Below are 27,607 nucleotides of genomic sequence, written 5' to 3'. Positions count from 1 at the left end.
TTGTGTGTGTATATATGGCGGTATACATATATATATAAATATATACACACACAAACATATACAGATATGTATATGAATATATATATAAATATATACACACACAAACATATACAGGTATGTATATGAGTATACACACACATATATATGTACATATTGTTGCGTTTTGGACCAGTTGTTCCTCCCAGGGAATTCAAGTCACAAGTCGCTCCCAAGCTCATTCCTCATTCAAGGTTAAGCACACAGTTTTGCAGACAACCAAAAGACCACAATTGGAAGAACACGGGCTGTTTTCAAATATGACTATGAAATAAAAGTAGTAACACTTAAATTCGGATATATGTAAATATCTGCCTCCGACAATTTATATACACACAAACATATGTATGTGGCCCAGTGGTTAGAGTGCCCGCCCTGAGATCGGTAGGTTGAGAGATAAAACCCCGGCCGAGTCATAACAAAGACTATAAAAATGGGAGCCATTACCTCCCTGCTTGGCACTCAGCATCAAGGCTTGGAATTGGGGGTTAAATCACCAAAAATAATTCCCGGGCGTGGCCACCGCTGCTGCCCACTGCTCCCCTCACCTCCCAGGGGGTGAACAAGGGTGATGAGTCAAATGCAGAGGACACATTTCACCACACTTAGTGTGTATGACAATCATTGGTACTTTAACTTTAACTTAATTTAAGCCTAATCCATACCATTCTTATCACATATTTGCTTGAGTCTATCTTCTTTATTTTATTATCATTACAATAATAACAGACATTATTAAAAACACAATATTCAAAAATACACATTTACACACAGGCGGTCGCTGTTTATCAATCGCCTAAATTTTGATCAGGCATATTTTCGGTGGCTTAATCATTTGGGGTCCTTGCGGGAAGCTCGGCGGCGGTGTCGCCATTAAGACAAATATAACAAAATAGGAGCGAAAAGTGAAGTAAATATTCAGTAAAAAAATCAAGTTACTGGATGTTATTGGAACATCACTGGTCCAGCGATGAATCTTGAACTGCTCGGTAACTAAGAAAACACTTACTTATTTCGAGAGCTCGTACCTTTTCTTACATGTCTAAAATGTTTGTTATGGTTAGCGTCTTCAGCTAGCATCGCATGTGTGAGGACGTGACATACAACACAAAATGTGCATTTTATAACTTATTTTTATCATCGCTTTGATTTTTTATTTAATGACTAAAAATTTGCCCGGACTCGATTGTTACCGAAGGGTTGTTTTAGAATGGGAACGGCGACGTGTCAGGTTGTCAACAAAGCTAACGTGAGCCGAGATCTTGCGTGTTTTATTTTTGTGTTAAAGTAAGAATCGTTTATTTTATTTGATATCTGAACGTCGAGTGACGCTGCCCTCGTTAGTTCCAGTCAATAATGTCATGATCCATCCATCATGCATCTTCTTCCGCTTATCCGAGGTCGGGTCGCGGGGGCAGCAGCCTAAGCAAGGAAGCCCGGACTTTCCTCTCCCCAGCCAGCTTTTCCCGGGGGATCCCGAGGCGTTCCCAGGCCAGCCGGGAGACATAGTCATGATTTGTATGATATTGCCCTGATTTGCAAAGACTGGTTAGTGAGGAAACCTCCTTTTTATGTTATATCGTCGTTGTGGCTTGTGCAGCCCTTTGAGACACTGTTGATTTAGGGCTATATAAGTAAACCAGTGGTTCTTAACCTTGTTGGAGGTACCGGACCCCACCAGTTTCGTACGCCCATTCACCGAACCCTTCTTTAGTGACAAATACATTTTTTTTTTCTTCAAATTTAGGACAAAGTTATATGTTTTTGGTAACACTTTAGTATGGGGAACATATTCTAAGTAACCAAGACTTAATTTAGAGTTTTTTTGGTTAGGGCCAGGGTTAGAGGGTTAGGGTTATAATAAGGCCATGCCGAAAAAGGCATTAATAAGTACTTAATAATGACTAGTTAAGAGCCAATATGTTACTATTTTGCAATATTTTCTCCTAAGATAATTACTTTTTCATGTAAAATTGTTACTTTTTAATGTAAAATGGTGACATTTTTTTGGTGTTCTTGTAAAATAGTGAAATTTTGTGAGTAAAATTATGACCTTTGTCATAATTTTGCCAAGTGAAATTCCAATTATTATTATTATAATATTGCCAACATTTTTCTAGTGTTCTTATAAAATTGTGACTTTTGTCGAGTAAAATTACGACTCTTCATAAAATTGCCAAAATGTTAAGCTTTTCTTGTAAAATTGCGACTGTTATTGAGTAAAATTCCAACTTTTATCATAATATCGCACAAATGTTCAGTTTTTCTTGTAACATTTTGACTTGCGTTGAGTAAAATTACGACTTTTATTATAATACTGCCAAAATTTAAAGTTTTTCTTGTGAAATTCCAACAAATTTTTCACAACCAGCTTTTTTATATTTACATAGTATGTATATATTATTAAAGTTGTAAATACAAATCTTTATATATCTAGAAAGGGTGGTCCTAAAGAGGTAGGCATTTTTCTCAGGTCTCAAGAAGGTATAAAGTTAAAGTACCAATGATTGTCACACACACTAGTTGTGGCGAAATTATTCTCTGCATTTGACCCATCACCCTTGATCACCCCCTGGGAGGTGAGGGGAGCAGTGAGCAGCAGCGGTGGCTGCGCCCGGCAATAATTTTTTGGTGATTTACGGTAACCCCCAATTCCAACCCTTGATACTGAGTGCCAAACAGGGAGGTAATGGGTCCCATTTTTATAGTCTTTGGTATGACTCGGCCGGGGTTTGAACTCGCAACCTACCGATCTCAGGGCGGACACTCTAACCACTAGGCCACTGAGTAGGTAAAAAATACAATATGTTCTCCATACTAAAGTGTTACCATGTTTTTTTACTGGTGCACAAAATGAACCGTGCATGAACATCACCTTGTTCAAACAACAAAACCAACACAGTGCATAAACTCACAACAAATTACACACCTGCAAATCAGTCAAATGTTGCCGTATCCGTAATACGCCGATAGGGAGAAGTTTGTATTTACACGATGAGTCGGGTGTGTTTTGACCTCCGCCGAACCCCTGAGGCTGACTCACCGAACCCCTAGGGTTCCATCGAACCCAGGTTAAGAACCACTGAAGTAAACATTGATTGATCGATTGATTGATTGACAAGTAAGCGTTGTGGGTAATCTAGTATAGATTGGACCTTTATTAATTCATTCAAATAATGTGAAGTGCATTATATTTATATAGCGCTTTTACATAGTGAAACCCGATATCTAAGTTACATATAAACCAGTGTGGGTGGGTAAAGTGTCTTGCCCAAGGACACAACGGCAGCGATTAGGATGGCGGAAGCAGGGATCGAACCCGGAACCCTCAAGTTGCCGGCACGGCCACTCTATCAACCAAGCTATATGGTCCCACAATAATTCATTACAATTATGTGTTTCTTTGCAAGTTAAAAAAAAAAATCCAACCCAAATTTCAGAAATTGGAATCATGTTTGAAAGTCTGTTAATGCTTGGTGTCTTCTTTTTTTTTTCTTTTTTCCCCAGAATCGTTTGGGCAGAACTACCCAGAGGTAAAAACAAACCCATAGATAAATAAACACCAATGTTGTGATGTTGGGCTGCACGATTAGGGTTAGGGTTAGAGGGTAAGATAGGGTTAGAGTTAGGGTTAGGTTTAAGGTTAAGAGAAATATAATTGCATATAATTGCAAAAATAACGATTGCAGGAAGACATATTACGTTCAGACCGTCAATCAGCACGTTCTCGTCTCAGAAGGATATGCAAAAAATTACTTTAGAGATATTTGGCTGACTCAGAGTTTTTGCCTACATCATGCGCTTAAACTACAGTAATAACCGATACAAACTATACAGTGATTATAGTGTAATGTAATCATAGTATGTAATAATAATAATAAGGATATGAACTGGTAATTTACATTATTGTATAATTGTTTGTCATTGTACTCTAATTAGAAGGTAAATTATCTTAAATAAATAAACAGACAAAAACAATTGACTCCTTTCTATAAGCAATAATTTAACTTAAATAACAATTGAACATTTTAAAGTGCATTTTTTCCCAGAATGACAACAAAGTTGGATGTTGTCTTTTTGTGTATTGCCATCACGTGATCGCTCGTTCGTCCATGTTGATGGGCTCATATTGCCCATCCGATTTGAAGCTGGAATATTACCACCCCGGGACATTTGGCTTTGTAATCATATTTTTCCTCCTAACTTTGTTACTTTGCGACACTTTTCATTGGCGGGTTGCAAGTATAGAGGTTGTCTGTACGTGCTTCCTCCGTCTCTCTCTCCGCCCACCGAGACAAAGATTGTAAATGACTGAAAAAAGGTCTCAGTTATTTCTACTGTTAAATAAATGCAAGAGCGATGCACAGAGTGAGACGTCTATCTCCTTGTTTGAAGCGCTTGGCTCAACAACTCTGATTGGCGAACATGCCGATGAGTGCAAAGAAAGAAAATAACCCCAAAAAAATCTTGCGGTGACTTTATCGCACTAATTAAAACCTAGATGTCGATTAATCGTGCAGCCCTTTTAGGCTTTAGCCACACACTAGCTTCTGTTCCATTGTCTCGTCTTTGTCATCAGGAGGCAGATGGAACTCTCGACTGTATCAGCATGGCTCTTACCTGCACCTTCAACCGCTGGGGCACCCTGCTGGCGGTAGGCTGCAACGACGGCCGCATCGTCATCTGGGACTTCCTCACGCGGGGCATCGCCAAGATCATCAGCGCGCACATCCATCCGGTCTGCTCCTTATGGTAAAACAAACTAACCTTGATGTCACAGTAGCCACGTGTACAGGGGCAACATTTATTCAATCTGATCATAATTCTGATTAGACTATTACTGTGTACATCAGGCCTGGGCATTTATTTTGACTCGGGGGCCACATTTAAAGAAAAAAACATGTCTGGGGGCCGGTATATCTATCTATCTATGTATATATACTGTATATATATATATATATATATATATATATATATATATATATATATATATATATATATATATACACATATATACTTGTCCAGGGTGTACCCCGCCTTCCGCCCGATTGTAGCTGAGGTAGGCTCCAGCGCCCCCCGCGACCCCGATGGGAATAAGCGGTAGAATATGGATGGATGGATATATATATATATATATATATATATATATATATTAGAGATGCACGGTTTGTGGACACAACCGCGGAGTCTGCGGATTATCCGCGGGTCGGGCGGTTGAAATAAAAAAAAATTAGATTTTATCCGCGAGTCGGGCGGTTGAAATAAAAAAAAATTAGATTTTAAATAGATTCAGGCGGGTGGCAGTTAAACCAATTCGGAAATATATATACATAGTTAAATGTTGTTACCCACATACGAAAAACGAGCAGCACTCTTTGAAACAGGCAATTATTTATCATCAGGCACCTGCAGCACGCCACAACAGAAGATGAAGAAAAAAAAAAAGATGGCAACGCCGGCAGCAAACATGGTACGCGACAAACTAAAAAAGGGAATACTAAAGACCAGGGGAAAAAAAGGCCAGAAAAGTTCAGCGTGGACTCGTTTTTAAGAGGTTGTAAATCAGGATGATAGTAATGCTGGCTACGTGATTTGCAAGAGCTGCGACGCTGTTTATGTCTACGACAGTCACAAAACCGGGACATCTAACATGGTGCATCACATTTGTGCAAAACCCCGAATCTCCACAAACACCCTGAGCATGAGCAGTTTCGTCCGCCGTCATCCCAGAAGAGTGCCACAGGATGTTAAAACAAGGCTTACAGATGCATGTGTGAACGCAGCTGCCTGCAGCAGTTTGAGTGGCGCGAGCGCGCTTGGAGGTGCGCTCAGCGCGGCTCCCAGATGATTGCGCACTGGTGTGCGTCTGGGCCGTGACAGCGTGGCACACATTGAATGTCTCTGCTGCATTGGATCAGTCTCCTTTCTTTAACAGGCAAAAGCTTTATAACCTCACTAAAGCCTTGCATCGTCTATATTAGATATATAACAACGGGTGGGTGCGGGCGGGTGCGGTTTTGATAAAATGTTAGTTCGGGTGGATGGCGGATGGGTGACGACTTTTGTGATGCGGCTGCGGATGAAATAATTGCCTATCCGCGCATCTCATATATATATATATATATATATATATATATATATATATATATATATATATATATGTATATGTATATATATATATATATATACGTATATATATATATATATGTATATAAATATGCGCACACACACACACAGACATAAGCTGTGAAAATGTGCTGTACAGTATGTGTGTTTAGGTCATAACACTAATACCAAACCTCACAATAATGTCTGATTGAATGCTAAAAACGTTATGACAGACCGCCTTAACAAACGGGATGGAATTTTACATTTTCTACTGAACGAGACACCCAGAATGTACATGAAAATAAAGAATGTGGGATTTACAATGTTAACTATGAAGCATAAAACACTGAATATTGACAATACATGAACGTCGATCCTCTTTTACTTCTCACACCCCTTCTCTATCTACATCATTGACAATCAAGCGAAACAACGAAAATGCAACAAACACGACGAAATATGAACATGAAGAGTAAAAAAAACCCACCGACAATCTGATATAATATCACTTTTATTGCAGAACTTTGTTGTAAAAATCTCCTTCCACGTCTGTCCCTGACACCCACATTTCAGGCTCTAGAAAGACTCTGTGGAAACGCTCCCTAACCACACTGCTTGGTGCCTCGTGGCTTACATTACCATATAAACTAATTACATAACCATAGTAACTAATTAGATGACCATATTAACTAATTATATTACCATAGTAACTAATTAAATGACCATATTAACTAATTAGATGACCATAGTAACTAATTAGATGACCATAGTAACTAATTAGATTACCATAGTAATTAGTATATAATGCAAAAGCACAGATTCCAACCATTGAAATACTTTGTATAGTTGAAGACTTACGGTCATTAGAAAACATCACTGCACATCATAATGGCAGCTACACTTTCCATCTTAAACATCTCAAAAAATGATTTGGGAATGTCCGGCGGGCCAAATTGAAAAGCTCAACGAGCCAGATGTGGCCCCCGGGCCTTAGTTTGCCCAGATCTGGTGTACATTGACCCTGAAAAAAAAGATCTGATTATGACGTGCATTTTCATGCAACATACCTTAAATCGGAATACTTTATTTTGACATGCGCAATACATACCGGAAATGGAAGAAGAAGAAGTAGCAGTGATTCTGCTGTAAAAAAAACATGGCTCTTTGCATTTCTGCTTGTCTAACGTTGTCATGTTATTCATTGATAAATTTTTCCCCGTGTTCGCTGCTTTTGTTTTACCTCTCTTTTTGAAATGGAGCTGTCCTGTGCCCTCCATGTTGTGATATGTACGGGTTTCCGCGCATCTTCATGTTACGACATTCTGTGTACTTGCCTGAGGTTAGCAGTCTGCACTTGGAGGAGCTTTAAGGTTGTGAGTAAAATCGCTCGTTGAGACGACAACTGGATCCCTCCTTTTATAGTGACATCGACACTCCAGACCAGGGGTCGGCAACCCGCGGCTCTCTTTGATCACTCTGATGCGGCTCAGCTGCATACTTGCCGACCCTCCCAATTTTCCCGGGAGATTTCCGGATTTCAGTGCCTCTCGCAGAAAACTCCCGGGATTAATATTTTTCGATTTTCCCCCTAACAATAATAATAATAAGGGCGTGCCATGATGGTACAGCATTCAGCACCTTCTACAATCTGTACAGCATGCCAGCCCAATCTTTTGTTGTATGCATTTTCTACTTGCACACGTAAGTGACAGCAAGGCATACTTGGTCAACAGCCACACAGGTTACACTGACGGTGGCCATATAAAATAACTTTAACATTCTTACTAATAATGCGCCACACTTTGAACCAAAACCAAACAAGAATGACAAACACATTTCGGGAGAACATCTGCACCTTAACACAACATAAACACAACAGAACAAATACCCAGAATCCCATGCAGCCCTGACTCTTCCGGGCTACATTATACACCCCTGCTACCACCAAACCCCGCCCCCACCCCAACCCTGCTCCCTCACACATCACCCCCCCGCCCCCTCCGTACGTCGGTTGATGTGGGCGGGGTTTGGTAGCGGGGTGTATAATGTAGCCCGGAAGAGTCAGGGCTGCATGGGATTCTGGGTATTTGTTCTGTTGTGTTTATGTTGTGTTAAGGTGCAGATGTTCTCCCGAAATGTGTTTGTCATTCTTGTTTGGTGTGGGTTCACAGTGTGGCGCATTATTAGTAAGAGTGTTAAAGTTTATACCGCCACCGTCAGTGTAACCTGTGTGGTTGTTGACCAACTATGCCTCGCTGTCACTTACGTGAGCAAGCAGAAGTCCCATACCACGTGTGGCTGGGCCGGCACGCTGGATGTAGTGGGCGCTAAATGCTGTACCATATGAATGATGTACCATATGAATGCTATACCATATGTACCATATTCCATGTAAATGCTGTATCATCACGGCACGTTCGAGAGAATAGTTGAATTTCGTAGTATGCTGAAAAAATTGGGAGGTTGATAAGTATGACGCTGTCAAGCGCCATTCATACAAAACTCGAAACCCTTGGTTTATACATAGCACAAAGCAAAAAAAAAACTTTGTATGCAGTGTCATTTCATTTTAAAATTCAAAAGAATATTGTGGCTCCCATTGATTTCTTTGATTTGTGAAACTGGTCAAAATGGCTCTTTGACTGGTAAAGGTTGCCGACCCCTGCTCCAGACTATAAATATTTTAGTTTTTGCTAGTCTCGTTTTAAAGCAACAAACTCAACGATATATAACGCTACTTCTGTACAAGTTGAATAGGGGTAAACAATTGCTTCATTCCCTAGACCAGTGGTCCCCAACCACCGGGCCGTGGATCGATTGGTACCGGGCCGCACAAGAAAAAAAAAAAAATTTAATTTTAATTTTTTAAAATTTATTAAATCAACATAAAAAACACAAGATACACTTACAATTAGTGCACCAACCCAAAAAACCTCCCTCCCCCATTTACACGTATTCACACAAAAGGGTTGTTTCTTTCTGTTATTAATTTTTCTGGTTCCTACATTATATATCAATATATATCAATACAGTCTGCAGGGATACAGTCCGTAAGCACACATGATTGTATTTTTTTATGACAAAAAAAAAATGCCATTCCCTCCCCCCCGGTCCGTGGGACAAATTTTTAAGCGTTGACCGGTCCGCAGTTACAAAAAGGTTGGGGACCACTGCCCTAGGCTACCAAAGTATAGCTGACGTCAGAACTCCGGAAGAAGTGTTTACATGCTCTCCAATCTGAATGACTATCGGCATTAATCACCCTTCTCGATCGGAATTACATTTTGATCCGAACGCGTGTGATGGGGTCAGAATATTCCGAATGGCGCGTTTGCATGAAGCATTTTTATTCCGGTGAGGCTTTTAACCTGATTATTTGTGTCCTTGTGCACATGGCTATAGCTAATGTTGTATTTGTCCAGTTGGAGTCGAGATGGCCACAAGCTGGTGAGTGCGTCCACAGACAATATCGTGTCGCAGTGGGACGTGCTGACTGGCGACTGTGACCAGCGCTTCCGTTTTCCCTCCCCCATCCTAAAACTGCAGTGCCACCCCAGAGACATGTAAGTGTGCGGTCTGCATGTAATGCACATGTTCAGACACAATGTGGACATCAACATGAGTGACACTGCTTCTCCCTTAGGGACAAGGTGCTGGTGTGTCCCATGAAGTCAGCCCCGGTCCTTTTGACTCTGTCCGACTCCAAACACGTCGTCCTGCCTGTGGACGATGATTCAGACCTGAATGTGGTGGCGGCCTTTGACAGGCGGGGGGAGTACACCTACACTGGGAATGCCAAAGGAAAGGTCAGCTCTCCAACAACTCACTGCTCAAAGCTCCCAATGTCCCATTTGACAACAACTGTGAAACTGTTGCAGATTCTGGTACTGAACACGAACACTCAGGAGCTGGTGGCATCATTCCGGGTGACCACTGGAACCAGCAACACCACCGCCATCAAGTCCATTGAATTTGCACGCAAGGGCAGGTGAGGGGACATAGCAAGTCTGACATTTAGTTTAACGTATTCTGGAAACCAGACTGCAGCCCTTTCTGGCAGCAAACAAGTTGGGTCTGAACTAGGGATGGGCAATAAGACCTAAAATCTATATACAGTATATTAGGGGTGTAACGGTACACAAACATTTCGGTTCGGTACGTACCTCAATTTAGAGGTCACGGTTCGGTTCATTTTCGGTACAGTAAGAAAACAACAAAATATACATTTTTGGGTTATTTATTTACCAAATTTGCAAAATCTTCCACCAAAAATATTTTTCTTAGTGGAATATTTGATGTGAAGTAATGGGATAGGTCAATAATTCATAATGACATTGATTTTGATTCAATATTATGTTTTGAGCAATGACAGTTTGAAAGAAAAAAAAACAACTTTGTTTGATTAGTCAACATTGCAACTTTTTCTAAATTACATTTAACCTTTAAGCTTTTTTATTTCACTTTTGTTACGTTTTTGTTTATTTTAATAGTATTTTTAGAATGTGCCGTGGGCCTTTAAAACATTAGCTGTGGGCCGCAAATGGCCTCCGGGGCACACTTTTGACACCCCTGCTATAGATAATAAAAAATTAAATGTGATAAATCTATGGATAAAAAGCAGAGCCTGGCGACGCATGCGCGTTTATCATAACTCTCTCTCTCTCTCTCTCTCTCTGTCTCTGCCCCTCCCTCACCAATGCTGCTGCGCACACAATCTGTTTTGTTTTTAACCCCTTCCTAACCCTGAACGTACATTGAAAATACACGCAACCCTAACTCAAAATGCCGGACATTTGAGGCATTTAAGAAACTCCGCCCTGACAGCTCCGCAAAAGAGAACATGTCCGGTGAAAAGAGGACGTATGGTCAGTCTATCGTAGCCCGTTAGCTGCTAGCATGCCATGTGTTGTGCCTCGGTGTGCATTGTTTACACAACGTGCGTTACGCTACTTAATATGTCCGTGTGGAAACTCGTTCGGTACACCTCCGAACCGAACCGGAACCTCCGTACCGAAACGGTTCAATACAAATACACGTACCGTTACACCCCTAATATATATATATATATATATATATATATATATATGTATATGTATATGTATATATATATATATATATATATATATGTATATGTATATATATATATATATATATATATATATATATACATATATATATATATATGTATATGTATATATATGTATATGTATATGTATATATGTATATATATATATATGTATATATATATATATATATATATATATATATATATATATATATATATATATATATTGCAGGCTCCTGCAATAACGATATATGTCACGGTATATTATTTGGTATATAAGTGACAATAGAAGCATTTCAGAACGGGTTACAAAGGCTCCTAATTTAGCTGCTGACGTATGCTGTGACATATTACATACATTTGAGTAATATTTAGGGTTGCACGATTGACATCGAATTGACATTGAAATTTTAAATAGTGCGATTTTGTAACTGCAAGACGCTGGCATTGTTTTTCTCTCCGCCGTCACGGCATTTGAGTGACAGACATGTTCCCCAATCAGAATTGAGTTTGTCTCTCAATTTAAACAGGGAGAAAGACGTCTCGCTCTGTGCATCGCTCTCAGCACCTGAGCGCGTTTATTTAACAGTGAAATTAACTGAAAACAGTGAGCCCTCTTTTCAGTCCATCACAATCTTTGTCTTGGTGGGCGGAGAGCGACTCAGCGAGACCGCGGCCACAGGAAGCCCGGACAGAGACCCTCACAACTCGCCAGTGAGAAGTGCCGCAAAGTAACAAAAATTAAAAGGAAAAAAATATGATTACAAGGCCGAAGATCCTGGGTGTGGTAATATTTTAACTTCAAACTGGAATGGGCAATATGAGCCCATCAATATGGACAAACGAGCGAGAATGCCAACAAACAAAAAGACAATGTCCGACCTAGTTTTTCAAACTTTAAAAAAATGCACTTAAAAATGTTCAATATTTATTTACGGTAAGTAAAATTTTTGCTTACAGAAATTAGTACCGTATTCTTCGGAGTATAAGTCGCACCGGAGTATAAGTCGCACCTGCCGAAAATGCATAATAAAAAAGGAAAAAAACATATATAAGTCGCACTAGAGCCCGGCCAAACTGAAAAAAACTGCGACTTATAGTCCGAAAAATACGGTATTTCATTTTTTTGTTTATTTATTTAGGATAACAAAGTTATTTATCTTCCAATTACAGTACAATGATAAACAATTCTACAATAATTAGAAATACATTTTTTTATCATTTTAAATAGTTACTTGCATTATTAGTTTATTGTAATTACATTACATTATAAACAGTTGTATAGTATTGTATAGTTTTTATCAATTATTTCTTCTGTTTAAGAGCACGCTGTAGACAAAAGCTCTGAGTACGTCTGCAGAAAGTAAATTATTGCATATTGTTCTGTGTGGCACCTTGAGACAAGAATATGTTGAATAACAGTCTAGAAGTAACATGTATTTCTTCAGTCCTTGTTTTTGCAGTTTTATGCATTTATACGTATGAAATATAAAAATCGTAAATTAAATCGCAATTTTGGAGAGAAGTATTGCAATTCGTTTTTCTCTCAAAATCGTGCAGTCCTAGTATTATTTTTGGAAAACTATTATTCTACTTGCTAATTTACTGCTAAAAGGTGTTTACTTTTTTGCTTCAACATGGTTCTATCTTTTTCTGTTAAAATGTAATAAGCACTTATTCATCTGTTGTTTAGCTACGTTACAAGTTTTACGCGATACTATAAATGTGGGTATCGATCCAACACCAGGGAGTTACAGGAGCAGTACTGGTCATACCAATGCTGATGCTTACACATTTTCAACATCATTGAATGTTTACATTTCTGATCACAATTATATTTAACAAAAACAGAGGATGGCGATGTAACAATATCAATAATATTTTTTAAATGATTTCCTACAAATGGCTCTGATTTAAATATTTTGTTTTTTCTCCTTAAAGACCTCCTGGGTGCAGGGACTTATTTTCTATGTTTATAAACAATTAAAAAAAAACGCCCCAAAAAATGTTGATAATAAAAAATACCAATCTAACCACTGTGCGATCGACCTGATAATATAATACTTGGTACCGCCCACCTTTGTTTACATTCAAGAGCTCTAACTTGCAGTTAGCAAACCCTGCTACTGTGTGTAGTGTGGCATGTTTAGCTATTGTTCGTGCTTGTAAGAAACATAGTTTATTTTCCACCATGGAGGTGAGAATTACTGACTTAGAAGTGGCCTTTCACTGTGGACGGACATTAAACACTAGCAAGAATGCTACATTCTTGCTAGTGGTTGTCACTGTCAAATTTGCAGGACATGAATTATCACGATATAACAATAGTAATAAATGCTCTATTGTCGACCAAATTGATATTATTTATATTGTATAACGTCTATATTAGAGATGCGCGGTTTGCGGACACAACCGCGGAGTCCGCGGATTATCCGCAGGTCGGGCGGTTGAAATAAAAAAAATATATATTTTATCCGCGGGTCGGGTCGGGCGGTTGAAATTAAAAAAAATTAGATTTTGAATAGATTCAGGCGGGTGGCAGTTAAACCAATTCGGAAATATATATACATAGTTAAATGTTGTTACCCACATACGAAAAACGAGCAGGCACCTGCAGCATATGCCACAACAGAAGAAGAAAAAAAAAAGAGATGGCAACGCCGGCAGCAAACGTGGTACGCGACAAACTAAAAAAGGGAATACTAAAGACCAGGGGAAAAAAAGGCCAGAAAAGTTCAGCGTGGACTCGTTTTTATGAGGTTGTAAATCAGGATGATAGTAATGCTGGCTACGTGATTTGCAAGAGCTGCGACGCTGTTTATGTCTACGACAGTCACAAAACCGGGACATCTAACATGGTGCATCACATTTGTGCAAAACCCCGAACCTCCACAAACACCCTGAGCATGAGCAGTTTCGTCCGCCGTGACCCCAGAAGAGTGCCACAGGATGTTAAAACAAGATTGAATGCAGCTGCCTGCAGCAGTTTGAGTGGCGCGAGAGCGCTTGGAGGTGCGCTCAGCGCGGCTCCCAGATGATTGCGCACTGGTGTGCGTCTGGGCCGTGACAGCGTGGCACGCATTGAATGTCTCTGCTGCATTGGATCAGTCTCCTTTCTTTAACAGGCAAAAGCTTTATAACCTCACTAATGCCTTGCATCGTCTATATTAGATATATAACAACGGGCGGGTGCGGGCGGGTGCGGTTTTGATTAAATGTTAGTTCGGGTGGATGCGGATGGTTGACGACTTTTGTGATGCGGTTGCGGATGAAATAATTGCATATCCGCGCATCTATAGTCTATATGTGCAATCCTGGTCTGTACTATGTGCACCCTCTGCTGGTTGCTGCCACCTTGTAAAATCTATTTGTGCTTCATGACACCTACAGATCAGTGAAATTCTCCATGATTGGTATTCAGTCCATGTCCTGTTTTGCAGTTGCTTCCTCATTAACACGGCAGACCGAATCATCAGGGTCTACGACGGCAGGGAAATTCTGACCTGTGGTCGAGACGGTGAGCCGGAGCCGATGCAGAAACTACAAGACCTGGTCAACAGGTGCGCCATCAACTGACTGGACTTTATCAGGCAAACTGTGAACATGTTTGCAAGTATATACCATAATTAGAACTCTAGAAATAGTACATGTAGGTTTAGTAGATTCTGGAAATAGTGACTTTTAGTCATTTGCAGTACAGTGTAGCCGCAAAGTATTTCCAGCGCTTCCACATTTTATGTTAAGGCCTTATTCCAAAATTGAATACATTCTTTGTTGTCCTCAAAATTTGCATTCAATACCCTATAATGACAATGTAAAAAAGTTTTTTTTCCCAGAAATTTTTGAAAATGCACAAAAAAAAACAAGAAATCACATGTACATAAGTATTTACAGCCTTTGCTCAATACTTTGTTGATGCGTCTTTTGGTAGCAACTACAGCCTCAAGCCTGGCACGCCTTACTTTGGGCATTTTCACCTCATTCCTCTTTGCAGAACCCATCAAGCTCCATCAAGTTGGATGGGAACCGTTGCTGTGCAGCCATTTTTTAGATCTCTCCAGAGATGTCTAATCAGAGTCAAGTCTGGGCTCTGGTTGGGCCACTCAAGGACATTTACAGAGTTGTCCTGAAGCCATTCCTTTGATATCTTTCCTGTGTGATTGGGGTCGTTGTCCTGCTGAAACACGAACCGTCACCCCAGTCTGAGTTCAATAGCGCTCTGGAACAAGTTTTCATCCAGGATGTCTCTGTACATTGCTGCATTCATCTTTCCCTCTACCCTGACTAGTCTCCCAATTTTTGCCACTAAAAACTATCCCCACACCATGATGCTGCCACCACCATGCTTCACTGTAGGGATGGTGTTGGCCTGGTGATAAACAGTGTCTGATTTCTTCTAAACATGACTCTTGGCATTTACACCAAAGACTTTAATTTTTGTCTCGTCAGACCAAATAATTTAGTTTCTCATGGTCTGAGAGTCTTTCAGGTGCATTTTGGCAAACTTTTTACTATTGAATGGCTTCCGTCGGGCCACTCTACCATACAGGTCTGATTGGTGGTTTGCTGCAGAGATGCTTGTCCTTCTGGAAGGTTATCCTCTCTCCACAGAGGAATGCTGTATCTCTGACAGAGTGACCATCGGGTTCTTGGTCACCTCCCTGACTAGGGCCCATTTCAACCAATCGCTCAGTTTAGACAGCCGGACAGTTCTAGCAAGAATCCTGGTGGTTCCAAACTTCTTGCATTTCCGGATAATGGAGACCACTGTTCTCATTGGGACTTTCAAGGCAGCAGATATTTTTCTGTACCCTTCCCCAGATGTGTGCCTCCAGGTCGCCTTGGAGGTCTTCAGGTAATTCCTTCCACTTCATTCTTGGTGTATGCTCTGCCATAAGTATGGTACTTTATATATAGACAGGTGTGTGCCTTTCCATATCACGTCCAAACAACTGAATTGTCCGTTGTGTCCTTGAGCAAGATACTTCACCCTTGCTCCTGATGGGCCTGGTTAGCACCGTGCATGGCAGCTCCCGCCATCAGTGTGTGAACGTGTGTGTGTGAATGGGTGAATGTGGAAATAGTGTCAAAGCGCTTTGAGTTCCTTAAAAAAGGTAGAAAAGCACAAGTACAAACCATTTGCATTTAGATGTAGGAACATCTCAAGGGTGAACAGTTGAAACATGAAGCTCACTTTTGAGTTTCATGGTAAAAGCTGTGAATACTTTTGTACATGTGATTTCTTAGTTTTTATTTTTAATACATTTGCAAAAATCTCTCTTAAAAAAAAAAAAAAAAATGTATTATGGGGTATTGTGTGTAGAATTTTGGGGCAAAATATATATATATTTCATTTTGGAATAAGGCTGTAACATAAAATGTGGAAAAAGTGACTCGCTGTGAATACTTTCTGGATGAACTGTAACTCTTAACACTTTTTCAATGTGGTCCTCAATGTTGCTCATCTGCTGATTCTCTCGTCTTACCGTCTGCTGATGTTTCCAATGTTCAGGACACCATGGAAGCGCTGCTGCTTCTCTGGAGATGGCGAGTACATTGTCGCCGGCTCGGCACGACAACATGCCTTGTACATCTGGGAGAAGAGCATCGGCAACCTGGTGAAGATCCTGCACGGAACCAGAGGAGAGCTGCTGCTAGATGTTGCTGTAAGAACCTCCTGGAACATGTGCTGTTGTACTTGCACTAGGATAAGTCACCCAGCTCACCTTTCTCCCATGTGCAGTGGCATCCTGTACGTCCCATTATCGCTTCCATTTCAAGTGGTGTGGTGTCCATCTGGGCCCAGAACCAAGTGGTTAGTAGGAATGAGCAGCGCCTCTTCTCCAGCACGGCGGCTAAGCTACAAAAAAAACGTTTAACATGCAACTGGTGTTTGTCTGCAGGAAAACTGGAGCGCTTTTGCTCCAGACTTCAAGGAACTGGATGAGAATGTCGAGTATGAGGAGAGAGAGTCTGAGTTTGACATTGAGGACGAAGACAAGAGTGAACCAGAGCAGACAGGTAATAAAAAAAACTACGCAGCGTGCCAGCAAATTGAGGGTTCTTGGTTTGATCCGCAGCTTCTGCCATCCTAGTCATGTCCGTAGTGTCCTTGAGCAAGACAAGGGCCTTGCATGGCAGCTCCCGCCATCAGTGTGTGAATGTGGAAATAGTGTCAAAGCGCTTTGAGTACCTTGAAGGTAGAAAAGCGCTATACAAGTATAATACATTTACACCAGCGAGTCTTGTGCACAGCAGAACACCATTTGGTATGTGTCATAGGCCCTGTTTACACTGAACACCGAATCAGAATTGTTTTGCCTTCAAGTGACACGGATCAAATTTTTTTTTTGCACGTTTAAACGCTCCAAATCGGATCATTTCGCATCAGATTCGGGCCACATCAGGAGGTAGTCCAAATCTCATTGGAATCTGTTCTTTTCAAATGCGACTTTGTCATTGGTGTGCGCGGTTTCGGTGAGCAAAGTCTATTTTTGACGGCCAAATTTTGGCTGCATCACTCGTCAATAATGAGCAGATTAAAAAAAATATATATATATATATTTTGAGTTCGGAAAAAATTGCGATTGTTGAAGAACCGGAATTGATGCTTGGATGTAAAGTGCTTTGCGTAAGTTGTTTACGTAAGTGAGTTGAAAAATAAATCAAATCAAATCAACTTTATTTATAAAGCACATTTAAAATTTACCACAGGGGTAGCCAAAGTGCTGTACAATGGGAAGGTTAAAAGATAATACGAGTACCGAGCAAAACACAACACAACACAAACAAAACACGATAAAAAAATAAATAAATAAAATAGAATAAATAAAAACATAAAAACAGGTTCACAGCATGTGTATTATGGGGCGCCATTGCAGGATGGATATCACTCAGTGTTAAAAGCCATGGAATAAAAGTATGTTTTTAAGAGAGATTTAAAAACAGGAAGAGAGGAGGCTTGTCTAATAGTCAGAGGTAGGTCGTTCCAGAGCTTGGGAGCAGCAGCGGCGAAAGCTCTGTCACCTCTAAGCTTCAGCCTTGTGTCAGGGACCGTCAACAGCAGCTGATCAGCAGCTGGTGGGGCAGTAAGGCAGAAGGAGGTCGGAGAGATAGGTTGGCGCGAGGTTGTTTAGACATTTAAAAACAAATAGGAGTTTAAAATTGATTCGATAACGCACAGGGAGCCTGTGAAGGGACGCTAATATAGGGGTGATGTGCTCACGTCTGCGGGTCTGTGTTAGCAGACGAGCAGCAGAGTTCTGCACGAGCTGCAGGCGGGCGAGGGAGGCCTGGCTAATGCCTACGTACAGGGCATTGCAGTCGTCAAGACGAGTCGAGATAAAGGCGTGGATTAATTTCTCGAGATCATGTCCTGATAGAAGCGGTTTCACTTTCGCTATTTGGCGTAATTGATAAAAGCTTTTTTGAACGACGCTGCTGATTTGTTTTTCGAATTTAAAATCTGAGTCGAACTTTACCCCCAGGTTTGTGACATAGTCGCTGAGATACGGGGTCAGAGTGCCGAGGTCAACGTTGGGGGAGGGAAAGCGACTTGGACCGAACAACATAACTTCTGTTTTATCTTCATTTAGGCTCAGGAAGTTAGCTGAAAGCCAGACTTTTATGTCGTGCAGGCAGTCAATAAGACGTTGAACCGTGTTATTTTGTGCCATGGGAAAATAAATCTGGCAATCATCGGCATAAAAATGAAAAGCAATACTGTACTTCCTAAAAATAGAACCAAGGGGGAGAAGGTAAAGCGCAAATAAAATTGGGGCAAGGATTGAGCCCTGGGGGACCCCATGTGGTAAAGGAGCTGTGGAAGACATAAAACTGTCTACTTTTACACAAAAACTCCTGTCGGTTAGGTAATAAAGCTCATGTACCGGTAGATCCATGCTAATGTCCGTGTTGTCTCTAAACAGCCATAAAACCCTCCAAATGTATTACACTATAAATGTATATCCATTCATACATTATATTACTTCCATTTATTTTCATGTGAAAAACACTCATTTTTAAGGTGTGGCAACTTTTATTTTGTAGTAGTAGTAGCAGCAGCGACTTCCTAAATCATTTACAAAATCTGTTCAAGTGCGCATGCAAGTGACGTCGGGGCCACATTGGAGCCTGCGCACGTTTACACGGCGGTCTGATAAAGATCACATTTTACTTGCAGCTTAAACAGTCAACTGGAAACAATCAGATTTTGAAAAAATCAGATTTGAGCCACTTTGGCCTGCAGTGTAAACGTAGTTAAACACTGCATGGCTTCTCCAGTTGGGCCGATAATGATGTTTTAATTATTTATTCAGAACTGCTGGGCCACAGCAATTTTAAACTGTTTTGATTGAAGCAGCTCTCGCCTCACATTTGTCTGCATCCTATCCATTAAACCACAGGTGTCAAACCAGATGTGGCCCGCCACTTCATTTATTTGGCCCTCGAAATCCTGGAAATAATATGTATCAATAAAGTACTGTAACTTGTTTTACTAAATGTATTATTTCTTTCTATTTTGACAGATAAAAAATATGTGTACTCCATGCAATCGCAAATTTTGTTAACTTAAATATTGTCTAATTATGCAAACATCTTTTATCAAACATTCAAACCATTTTTTAAATAGAAATAAATACTAATAATAATGATTTCAAAGCAAGTTATCCATCAATTTGTGCAATGTAAAAGTAGCAATAGATTCGATGGTAAAATTGTGAAATTTACTACTGTGGTTTTTACAGCCTTTTTCTCTAAATGAAAAAAACTACTTTTTTTACTGTAATAAACTGGTGCAGTTTTGACATTTACAGTAATAAACTGAAAAATCTACAGTTGTTGATTTATGATAAAAAAACAACTGGCAGCTCAGGTGCCAAAATTTTACTGTAAAAATGCAGGTTTTTAAAAAGATTTAAAATAAAAAAAACAAATGTAAATTTTACAATAAAATTCTGGCAACTGAGCTGCCTTTTTTTTTTTTTTTTTACCATAAAAACAGCAGTACTGTTTTTCTATTTACAGTAACATACACAACATTCTCAGGTGAAATTATTGCAACTTGCCATTTATTTTTTTTTGCATTTTAGTTTAAACATAATCTAGTAATAAAATGCGTAAAGAAATTGTGTAATAATAGTGTTCACTGTTAAAAGTGGCCCTCTTGGGCCAAACATAACTGCGATGTGGCCCTCAGTGAAAACGACTTTTGACACCTCTGCATTAAACAAACTCAGACTCAACCCGCCTCTATTACAGGTGCAGACGCAGCAGAAGACGAGGAAGTGGACGTCACCACGGTGGACCCCATAGTGGCTTTTTGCAGCAGGTGAGGAAGACTATTGGCCCTTGGTCCAACAGTGTAAGACCCCACAAACGGCACTTTAAAATTTACCAACGAAAAACTACTCATGAGCTTTTTTTTTTTAAAACAAAAAAGCATTTTCCCATCGATAAAGTGATATATATATATATATATATATATATATATATATATATATATATATATATATATATATATATATATATATATATATATATATATATATATATATATATATATATATATACATGCATACATACATACATACATACATACATACAGCCCGCCCAATTTGTTTTAACCCAATGCGGCCCCCGAGTCAAAAGGTTTGGGGACCCCTGATGTAGTTGATCATATCTTACTTTAGAAAAGAGAAGTGTTAGATACTTCTCTTGTTGCCTTATTTGTATTTGACTTTATTAAATGTTTGGGTTGAATTTGACTAAATAAAACCAGTTTTCTTTTAGGTAATATAGAAATTAGGGGTGTTACGGTACGTGTATTTGTATTGAACCGTTTCGGTACGGGGGTTTCGGTTCGGTTCGGCGGTGTACCGAACGAGTTTCCACACGGACATATTAAGTAGCGTACCGCACGTTGTGTAAACAATAAACACCGAGGCTAACGGGCTAGGATAGAGTGACCATACATCGACGTCCCACTGGGGTGAGTTTTTCCTTGCCCGTATGTGGGCTTTGTACCGAGGATGTCGTTGTGGCTTGTGCAGCCCTTTGAGACACTTGTGATTTAGGGCTATATAAATAAAGATTGATTGATTGATTGATACGTCCTCTTTTCACCGGACATGTCCTCTTTTGCGGAGCTGTCAGGGCGGAGTTTCTTAAATGCCTCAAATGTCCGGCATTTTGAGTTAGGGTTGAGTTTATTTTCAATGTACGTTCAGGGTTAAGAAGGGGTTAGAAACAAAACAAACTGTGCGTGCAGCAGCATTGGTGAGGGAGGGGCAGAGACAGAGAGAGAGAGAGAGAGTTATGATAAACGCGCATGCGTCGCCAGGCTCTGCTTTTTATCCATAGATTTATCACATTGAATTTTTTATTATCTATAGCAGGGGTGTCAAAAGTGTGCCCCGGAGGCCATTTGCGGCCCACAGCTAATGTTTTAAAGGCCCACGGCACATTCTAAAAATACTATTAAAATAAACAAAAACTTAACAAAAGTGAAATAAAAAAGCTTAAAGGTTAAATGTAATTTAGAAAAAGTTGCAATGTTGACTAATGAAACAAAGCTGTTTTTTTCTTTTAAACTGTCATTGCTCAAAACATAATATTGAATCAAAATCAATGTTATTATGAATTATTGACCTATCCAAGGTTCCCATTACGTCACATCAAATATTCCACTCAGAAAAATATTTTTGGTGGAAGATTTTGCAGATTTGGTAAATAAATAACCAAAAAATGTATATTTTGTTGTTTTCTTACTGTACCGAAAATGAACCGAACCATGACCTCTAAACCGAGGTACGTACCGTACCGACATTTTTGTGTACCGTTACACCCCTAATAGAAATTCATCACACCTGTTTATTTTATGGAGGAATGTAGTTACTCATATCACTGGCGCCTAATGTTATTAAAAAAGTGCTGATTTTGAATCAAGAATCGATCCTGAATCCACCAAGAACCGAATCACACCCCTTGTTCCTGTATGATCATGACAGTTTACAGTTTACAACGTTCATGTAAGCTGAATGAAGTCTTTGGTCTTGTTCATGTCCTGACAGTGACGAGGAGCTGGAGGATTACAAGGCTTTGTTGTACCTGCCCATCGCCCCTGAGGTGGAGGACCCCGAAGAAAACCCCTTCGGCCCGCCGCCAGACACCCAGGCACAGGCCGGAGCCACAGAGGAGGCTGGCGGCGACAAAAAGCAGCGGCAGCCTTCTTCTGAAGGAGGCCCGGCCAAAAAGAAGGCCCGCACTACCAACATTGAACTGCAGGGGGTGCCTGTTGACGGTGAGAACCGTGCGTGTCACATTGGCACACACCACCTCTGATGACTAGTCTGTGACTGTGTGTCATTCCATCCTCAGAGGTGCACCCCCTGCTGGGAGTGAAGGGGGATAGCAAGTCTAAGAAGAAGGCAGCTGGCCGGCCCAAAGGCTCCAAAGGTAAAGACAAAGACTTCGCCTTCAGGCCCAAGCCCTACAGGGGCGAGCGGCCCTCCTTCACCATGGAGGTCCTGGGCAGCTCTGGCCCGGGAGGAGGAGGAGGAGGAGGAGGAGGAGGAGGAGGAGGAGGAGGAGGAGGAGGAGGAGGAGGAGGGATGAAGGGCAGGGCAGAAGGGGGCCTGGTGCCAGGTAAGCGTGCCTCTGCCCCCGCTGCTGCTGCTACTGAGGGGGGGGCTTTGCTGGTCCTTCTGCCCTGCTACACCAGCTCAGTCTGTCTCCAAGCACCCCCACCCCTCTCTGTGCTGCTTCCTCCCAATAATCACAACCCGCCGCCGGGGTCCAGATGAGCCCACAAATTTTGCATGTGCACCTGCAGCTGCTGTGAAGCCACAGTCTGACTCATGTAATCACAAACAGGAGGTCCTCCATCTTTGTATCACTTCTCTTACAGGCTTGTAAGTCAGGCCGCTGATTAATTATCACGATTAATTATCACGATTAATTTCTTCTTTTTACAAGTTCAACAAGATCGTTATCCTTGTGGATGGTTCCAGTGACTTAGATCAAATGTTGGCATTTTTATTTGATGCACTGCCATCAGAATAGACTTAGTGGACGTTATATGCAAAAAAGTTAACTAAACAAAACACGGCCACGTATTCTTCCACTGTGCGTATATAATTAGTATTATTTTTGTACATTTTTAATAATATTTAGGAGTGCAACATGTAATGGCTTCCTGCTGGTGATGTGCGGATCGATACTGATATATAGATATATATATATATATATATATATATATATATATATATATATATATATATATATATACTGATTCTCAAATCGAAATATCGATACTTTAGTTCAGGGGTGTCTAAACTTTTTCCACCAAGGGCTGCATACTAAAAAGTCAAAGTATATGGGGGCCATACAGATATTGTTTTTGTTTAAAAAACAGATATTGTGTCAGCTTTGTATTATAGCTGACTAGGTACTAATCATTAGAACATTTGAGGTTTTTCTCGTTACATAGCGATTTTTTAAAACTTTTTTCTTTTTACATTTCACATTTTTTTCCCTCCATTTAGGAATAGAATAATAATGATGTGATTGCATTACTGCATAATCTGTGTCCAAAATTCTGCCTGTATGAAAAAAAATTATGTTCAGTTATATATTTAACAGGGTTTATTATTGTAATTTTTCAAACTGATTACTTCAACAGTTAGTATTTAGGTTTTTAACTAACTAAACTTTTTTTACATTTCACATTTTTTCCCCTCCATTTAGGAATAGAATCATCATGATGTGATTGCGTTACTGCATAATCTGTGTCCAAAATTCTGCCTATATGAAAATATTAATGTTCAGTTATATATTTCACAGGGTTTATTATTGTAATTTTTCAAACTGATAACTTCAACAGTTAGTATTTAGGTTTTTAATTAACTAAACTTTTTTTTTTAATGCTAAAACAGATTTTATATATTTTTAAAGACAAAATATAGATCACCAAGTATATTTTTAATTATTAGTTTAAAATGTTCAGCTTTTTCTTAATTACATTCTGATTTTTGCTCTTTTTTTTCCTTATATTTTTACTGTTGTTTTTGTATGTTATTATTTAAAAACACAACTTTAAATCTTAGCGGACACATTGGGTATATTTGCACAAAGTATCGGATTGGTATCTCCGACGCAAGCCTGAATTTTACTCGCTATCAGGTCGGAAAGAAAATCAGTGGTATCTCACATCACAACTTCCTGCTTGACCAATGCTAAACAAAAGTGAGCATTATAACTCCTACTTATTTGTAAAGGCACATTTTTAGATACAGCTCTTGTGTTGGTGTGTAGCAGCAATGTCCAAAAGGCGGCCCGTGGGCCATATGCAGCCTGTAGCACAATTGTTAGCATTTTAATATTAGCATGCAATCTTTTTTTTTTGTGCTAATTTTGCAGGTATACATTTCATTGTCAAATATTGTTATTGAATGATACCTGTTAGTATGATAGCTTTTTTATTTTATTTTATTTTTTCATATTTTGATACTTTATGTATGCTAATGTTAGCAGGCTAGCATTTTAAACACTTTTTTTTCCCCAAGTACATATCTCAGAGTAAAATATTTTATTACTTAAAACCATTCTAGAGTTAACAGTTTAGCATGCTAGATTTTTTAGTTAATTTAGCAGGTATACACCTCAGTGTCATATATTTTGGTATTTCACTCATGCTAACTGTAAGCATGTTATTGTTAGCTTTTTTAGCTCATATTTTTCATTACTTGATGCTTAGAGTGTCCGCCCTGAGGTGGGTAGGTCGTGAGTTCAAACCCCAGCCGAGTCATACCAAAGACTATAAAAATTGGACCCGTTTCCTCCCTGCTTGGCACTCAGCATCAAGAGTTGGAATTGGGGGTTAAATCACCAAAAATTATTCCCGGGCGTGGCATCCGCTGCTGCTCACTGCTCCCCTCACCTCCCAGGGGGGGATCAAGGGTGATGGGTCAAATGCAGAGAATAATTTCACAACACCTAGTGTGTGTGTGACAATCATGGGTACTGTAGAGTCGCAGTTTTTTTTCATAGTTTGGCCGGGGGTGCGACTTATACTCAGGAGCGACTTGTGTGTGAAATTATTAACACATTAGCGTAAAATATCCAATAATATTATTTATCTCATTCACGTAAGAGACTAGACGTATAAGATTTCATGGGATTTAGCGATTAGGAGTGACAGATTGTTTGGTAAACGTATAGCATGTTCTATATGTTATAGTTATTTGAATGACTCTTACCATAATATGTTACGTTAACATACCAGTTGGTTATTTATGCCTCATATAACGTACACTTATTCAGCCTGTTGTTCACTATTCTTTATTTATTTTAAATTGCCTTTCAAATGTCTATTCTTGGTGTTGGCTTTTATCAAATACATTTCCCCCCAAAATGCGACTTATATATGTTGTTTTCCTTCTTTATTATGCATTTTCGGCCGGTGCGACTTATACTCCGGAGCGACTTATAGTCCGAAAAATACGGTACTTTAATCTTAACATATAAATAAATGATAAATGATAAATGATAAATGGGTTGTACTTGTATAGCGCTTTTCTACCTTCAAGGTACTCAAAGCGCTTTGACACTACTTCCACATTTACCCATTCACACACACATTCACACACTGATGGAGGGAGCTGCCATGCAAGGCGCTAACCAGCACCCATCAGGAGCAAGGGTGAAGTGTCTTGCTCAGGACACAACGGACATGACGAGGTTGGTACTAGGTGGGGGATTGAACCAGGGACCCTCGGGTCGCGCACGGCCATTCTTCCACTGCGCCACGCCGTCCCAAAACTAATTTAATATTATTATTAACTATTAGTTAGAACATTTCAGGTTTTTCTCATTACATACCAATTTTTTTGTACTTTTTTCTTACATGTTTAATTTTTTTTCCCCCCATGTAAGATAGGATAATATAAAATAAATGATTGCATAACTGCATCCGAGCGTGCTAACTGTTAGTATTTCAGTTTGGCTTAGGTTCTTCTGCATTCATGTGAAATTTCGACCAAAATTGCATTTTCTAGTTCTTAAAAAAAAAAAAAAAAATCTTAATACTGGTTTTGAAGGTGAAAACGACCAAAATGCATCCTTTGTTTTGTCAGTCTGTGGCCCTCAGTGGGAAAAGTTTGATGTAAAATGTCCAGACTGTGGCTTCATGACTTAAAAGATCTCACTAATTGGATATGAGAACTTGAGTAAAGTGGCAGATTGGCGTCACAGCGGCCGACGGTGGGTTGGTGCAAGTATTTGGCGAGCGTACGTCTACTTCCTGCTTGGCCTTTGACCCTCCTGCTCCCACTCCCGCCTTACGCCTTTGACCTTGTTGGGTGACCTGAAGTTCCGCTGCTTACTTTCTGTCTATTATGAGACTAACTGGATCATGCAAACACATAACTCGATTGCCTAGAAGTTTCTTTTTTTTTAGCAATGCACATTTTGAATGATGGTACGTTTACCGTGGTGCTAATTGTTGCCAGTGTGCATGCGTGACATCACCCGCTCCTCCACAGGGACCCTGGTGACGCAGGCGTACAAGCAGCACGACATCGGAGGGATGGACTGAACCGCCGGGCCACAGGACCGTGGCAAAGACACGCGGAGACCGGCTGTCACGTACAGACTTTGTTGGGCGGGTGCGCTCTTTCCACTCCCAGTCTACCACCCACAGCCGAGCATCACGAGGGAACGTTTCCACAGCTCAGCCCACTGACACCAGAGATCGCCTGGCCTCTTTTCTCACGTATAGAACTTGTAGTACGTGGTTGTGTACTTTGTGCTTTTTATACATTAAAACATTTTGATTCATAAGTGATAACCTGTTTGTGACATAGTTTTACAATTTGCATTACTTTGTCCTAAATAGGGCTGCAATTAACAACTAATTTGATAATCGATTAATCTGTCGATTATTACTTCGATTAATCGATTAATAATCGGATAAAAGAGACAAACTACATTTCTATCTTTTCCAGTATTTTATTGAAAAAAAAAACCCAGCATACTGGCACCATACTTATTTTGATTATTGTTTCTCAACTGCTAGTACATGTTGCAGTTTATAAATAAAGGTTTATGCGCATAGATCGACGAATCGATGACTAAATTAATCGCCAACTATTTTTATAATCGATTTTAATCGATTAGTTGTTGCAGCCCTAGTCCTAACCAGAATAAACCGGCAGAAATAAAACGTAAATACAGTACATAGATTGTAAATAATGGAAAAGAACAGGACAATATTCACGTTTTTCAGTAATTTAGTCATTTATTAGTCACTTGAAAGCGGCGCAAACATGACTCACGAGTCATATGATCAACTCGACGTTTCCGCTTCTGACGTCATCAGCCATGCTGTCCAATAACCCG

At 39.9% G+C, this 27,607-nt stretch overlaps 1 protein-coding gene across 2 annotated transcripts; it reads left to right on the top strand.

Annotated features, from left to right (window-relative positions):
- Positions 1–859: 859 nt before the first annotated feature.
- Positions 860–27,049, top strand: rbbp5 (retinoblastoma binding protein 5). 2 transcript variants are annotated; one of them, XM_061940434.2, is made up of 14 exons: positions 860–1,025; positions 3,544–3,569; positions 4,616–4,788; positions 9,567–9,707; positions 9,788–9,950; positions 10,023–10,132; positions 14,650–14,769; positions 16,722–16,875; positions 16,953–17,024; positions 17,113–17,230; positions 20,471–20,540; positions 22,282–22,511; positions 22,589–22,666; positions 26,752–27,049. In XM_061940434.2, exons 1-14 carry the CDS (start codon positions 1,007–1,009, stop codon positions 26,802–26,804), a joined length of 1,527 nt encoding a protein of 508 aa, XP_061796418.1. In that variant the 5' UTR covers positions 860–1,006; the 3' UTR covers positions 26,805–27,049. The 2 variants fall into 2 exon arrangements, with proteins under 2 accessions (XP_061796418.1, XP_061796410.2); XM_061940426.2 differs by having other exon boundaries at positions 22,589–22,855.
- The last annotated feature ends 558 nt before the right edge of the window (positions 27,050–27,607 follow it).

The sequence above is a fragment of the Nerophis lumbriciformis genome, linkage group LG03, assembly GCF_033978685.3.
Source record: "Nerophis lumbriciformis linkage group LG03, RoL_Nlum_v2.1, whole genome shotgun sequence".
NCBI lineage: Eukaryota > Metazoa > Chordata > Actinopteri > Syngnathiformes > Syngnathidae > Nerophis > Nerophis lumbriciformis.
Note: the sequence above shows the minus strand (reverse complement) of the source record. Positions and strands in the feature narration are given on the sequence as shown.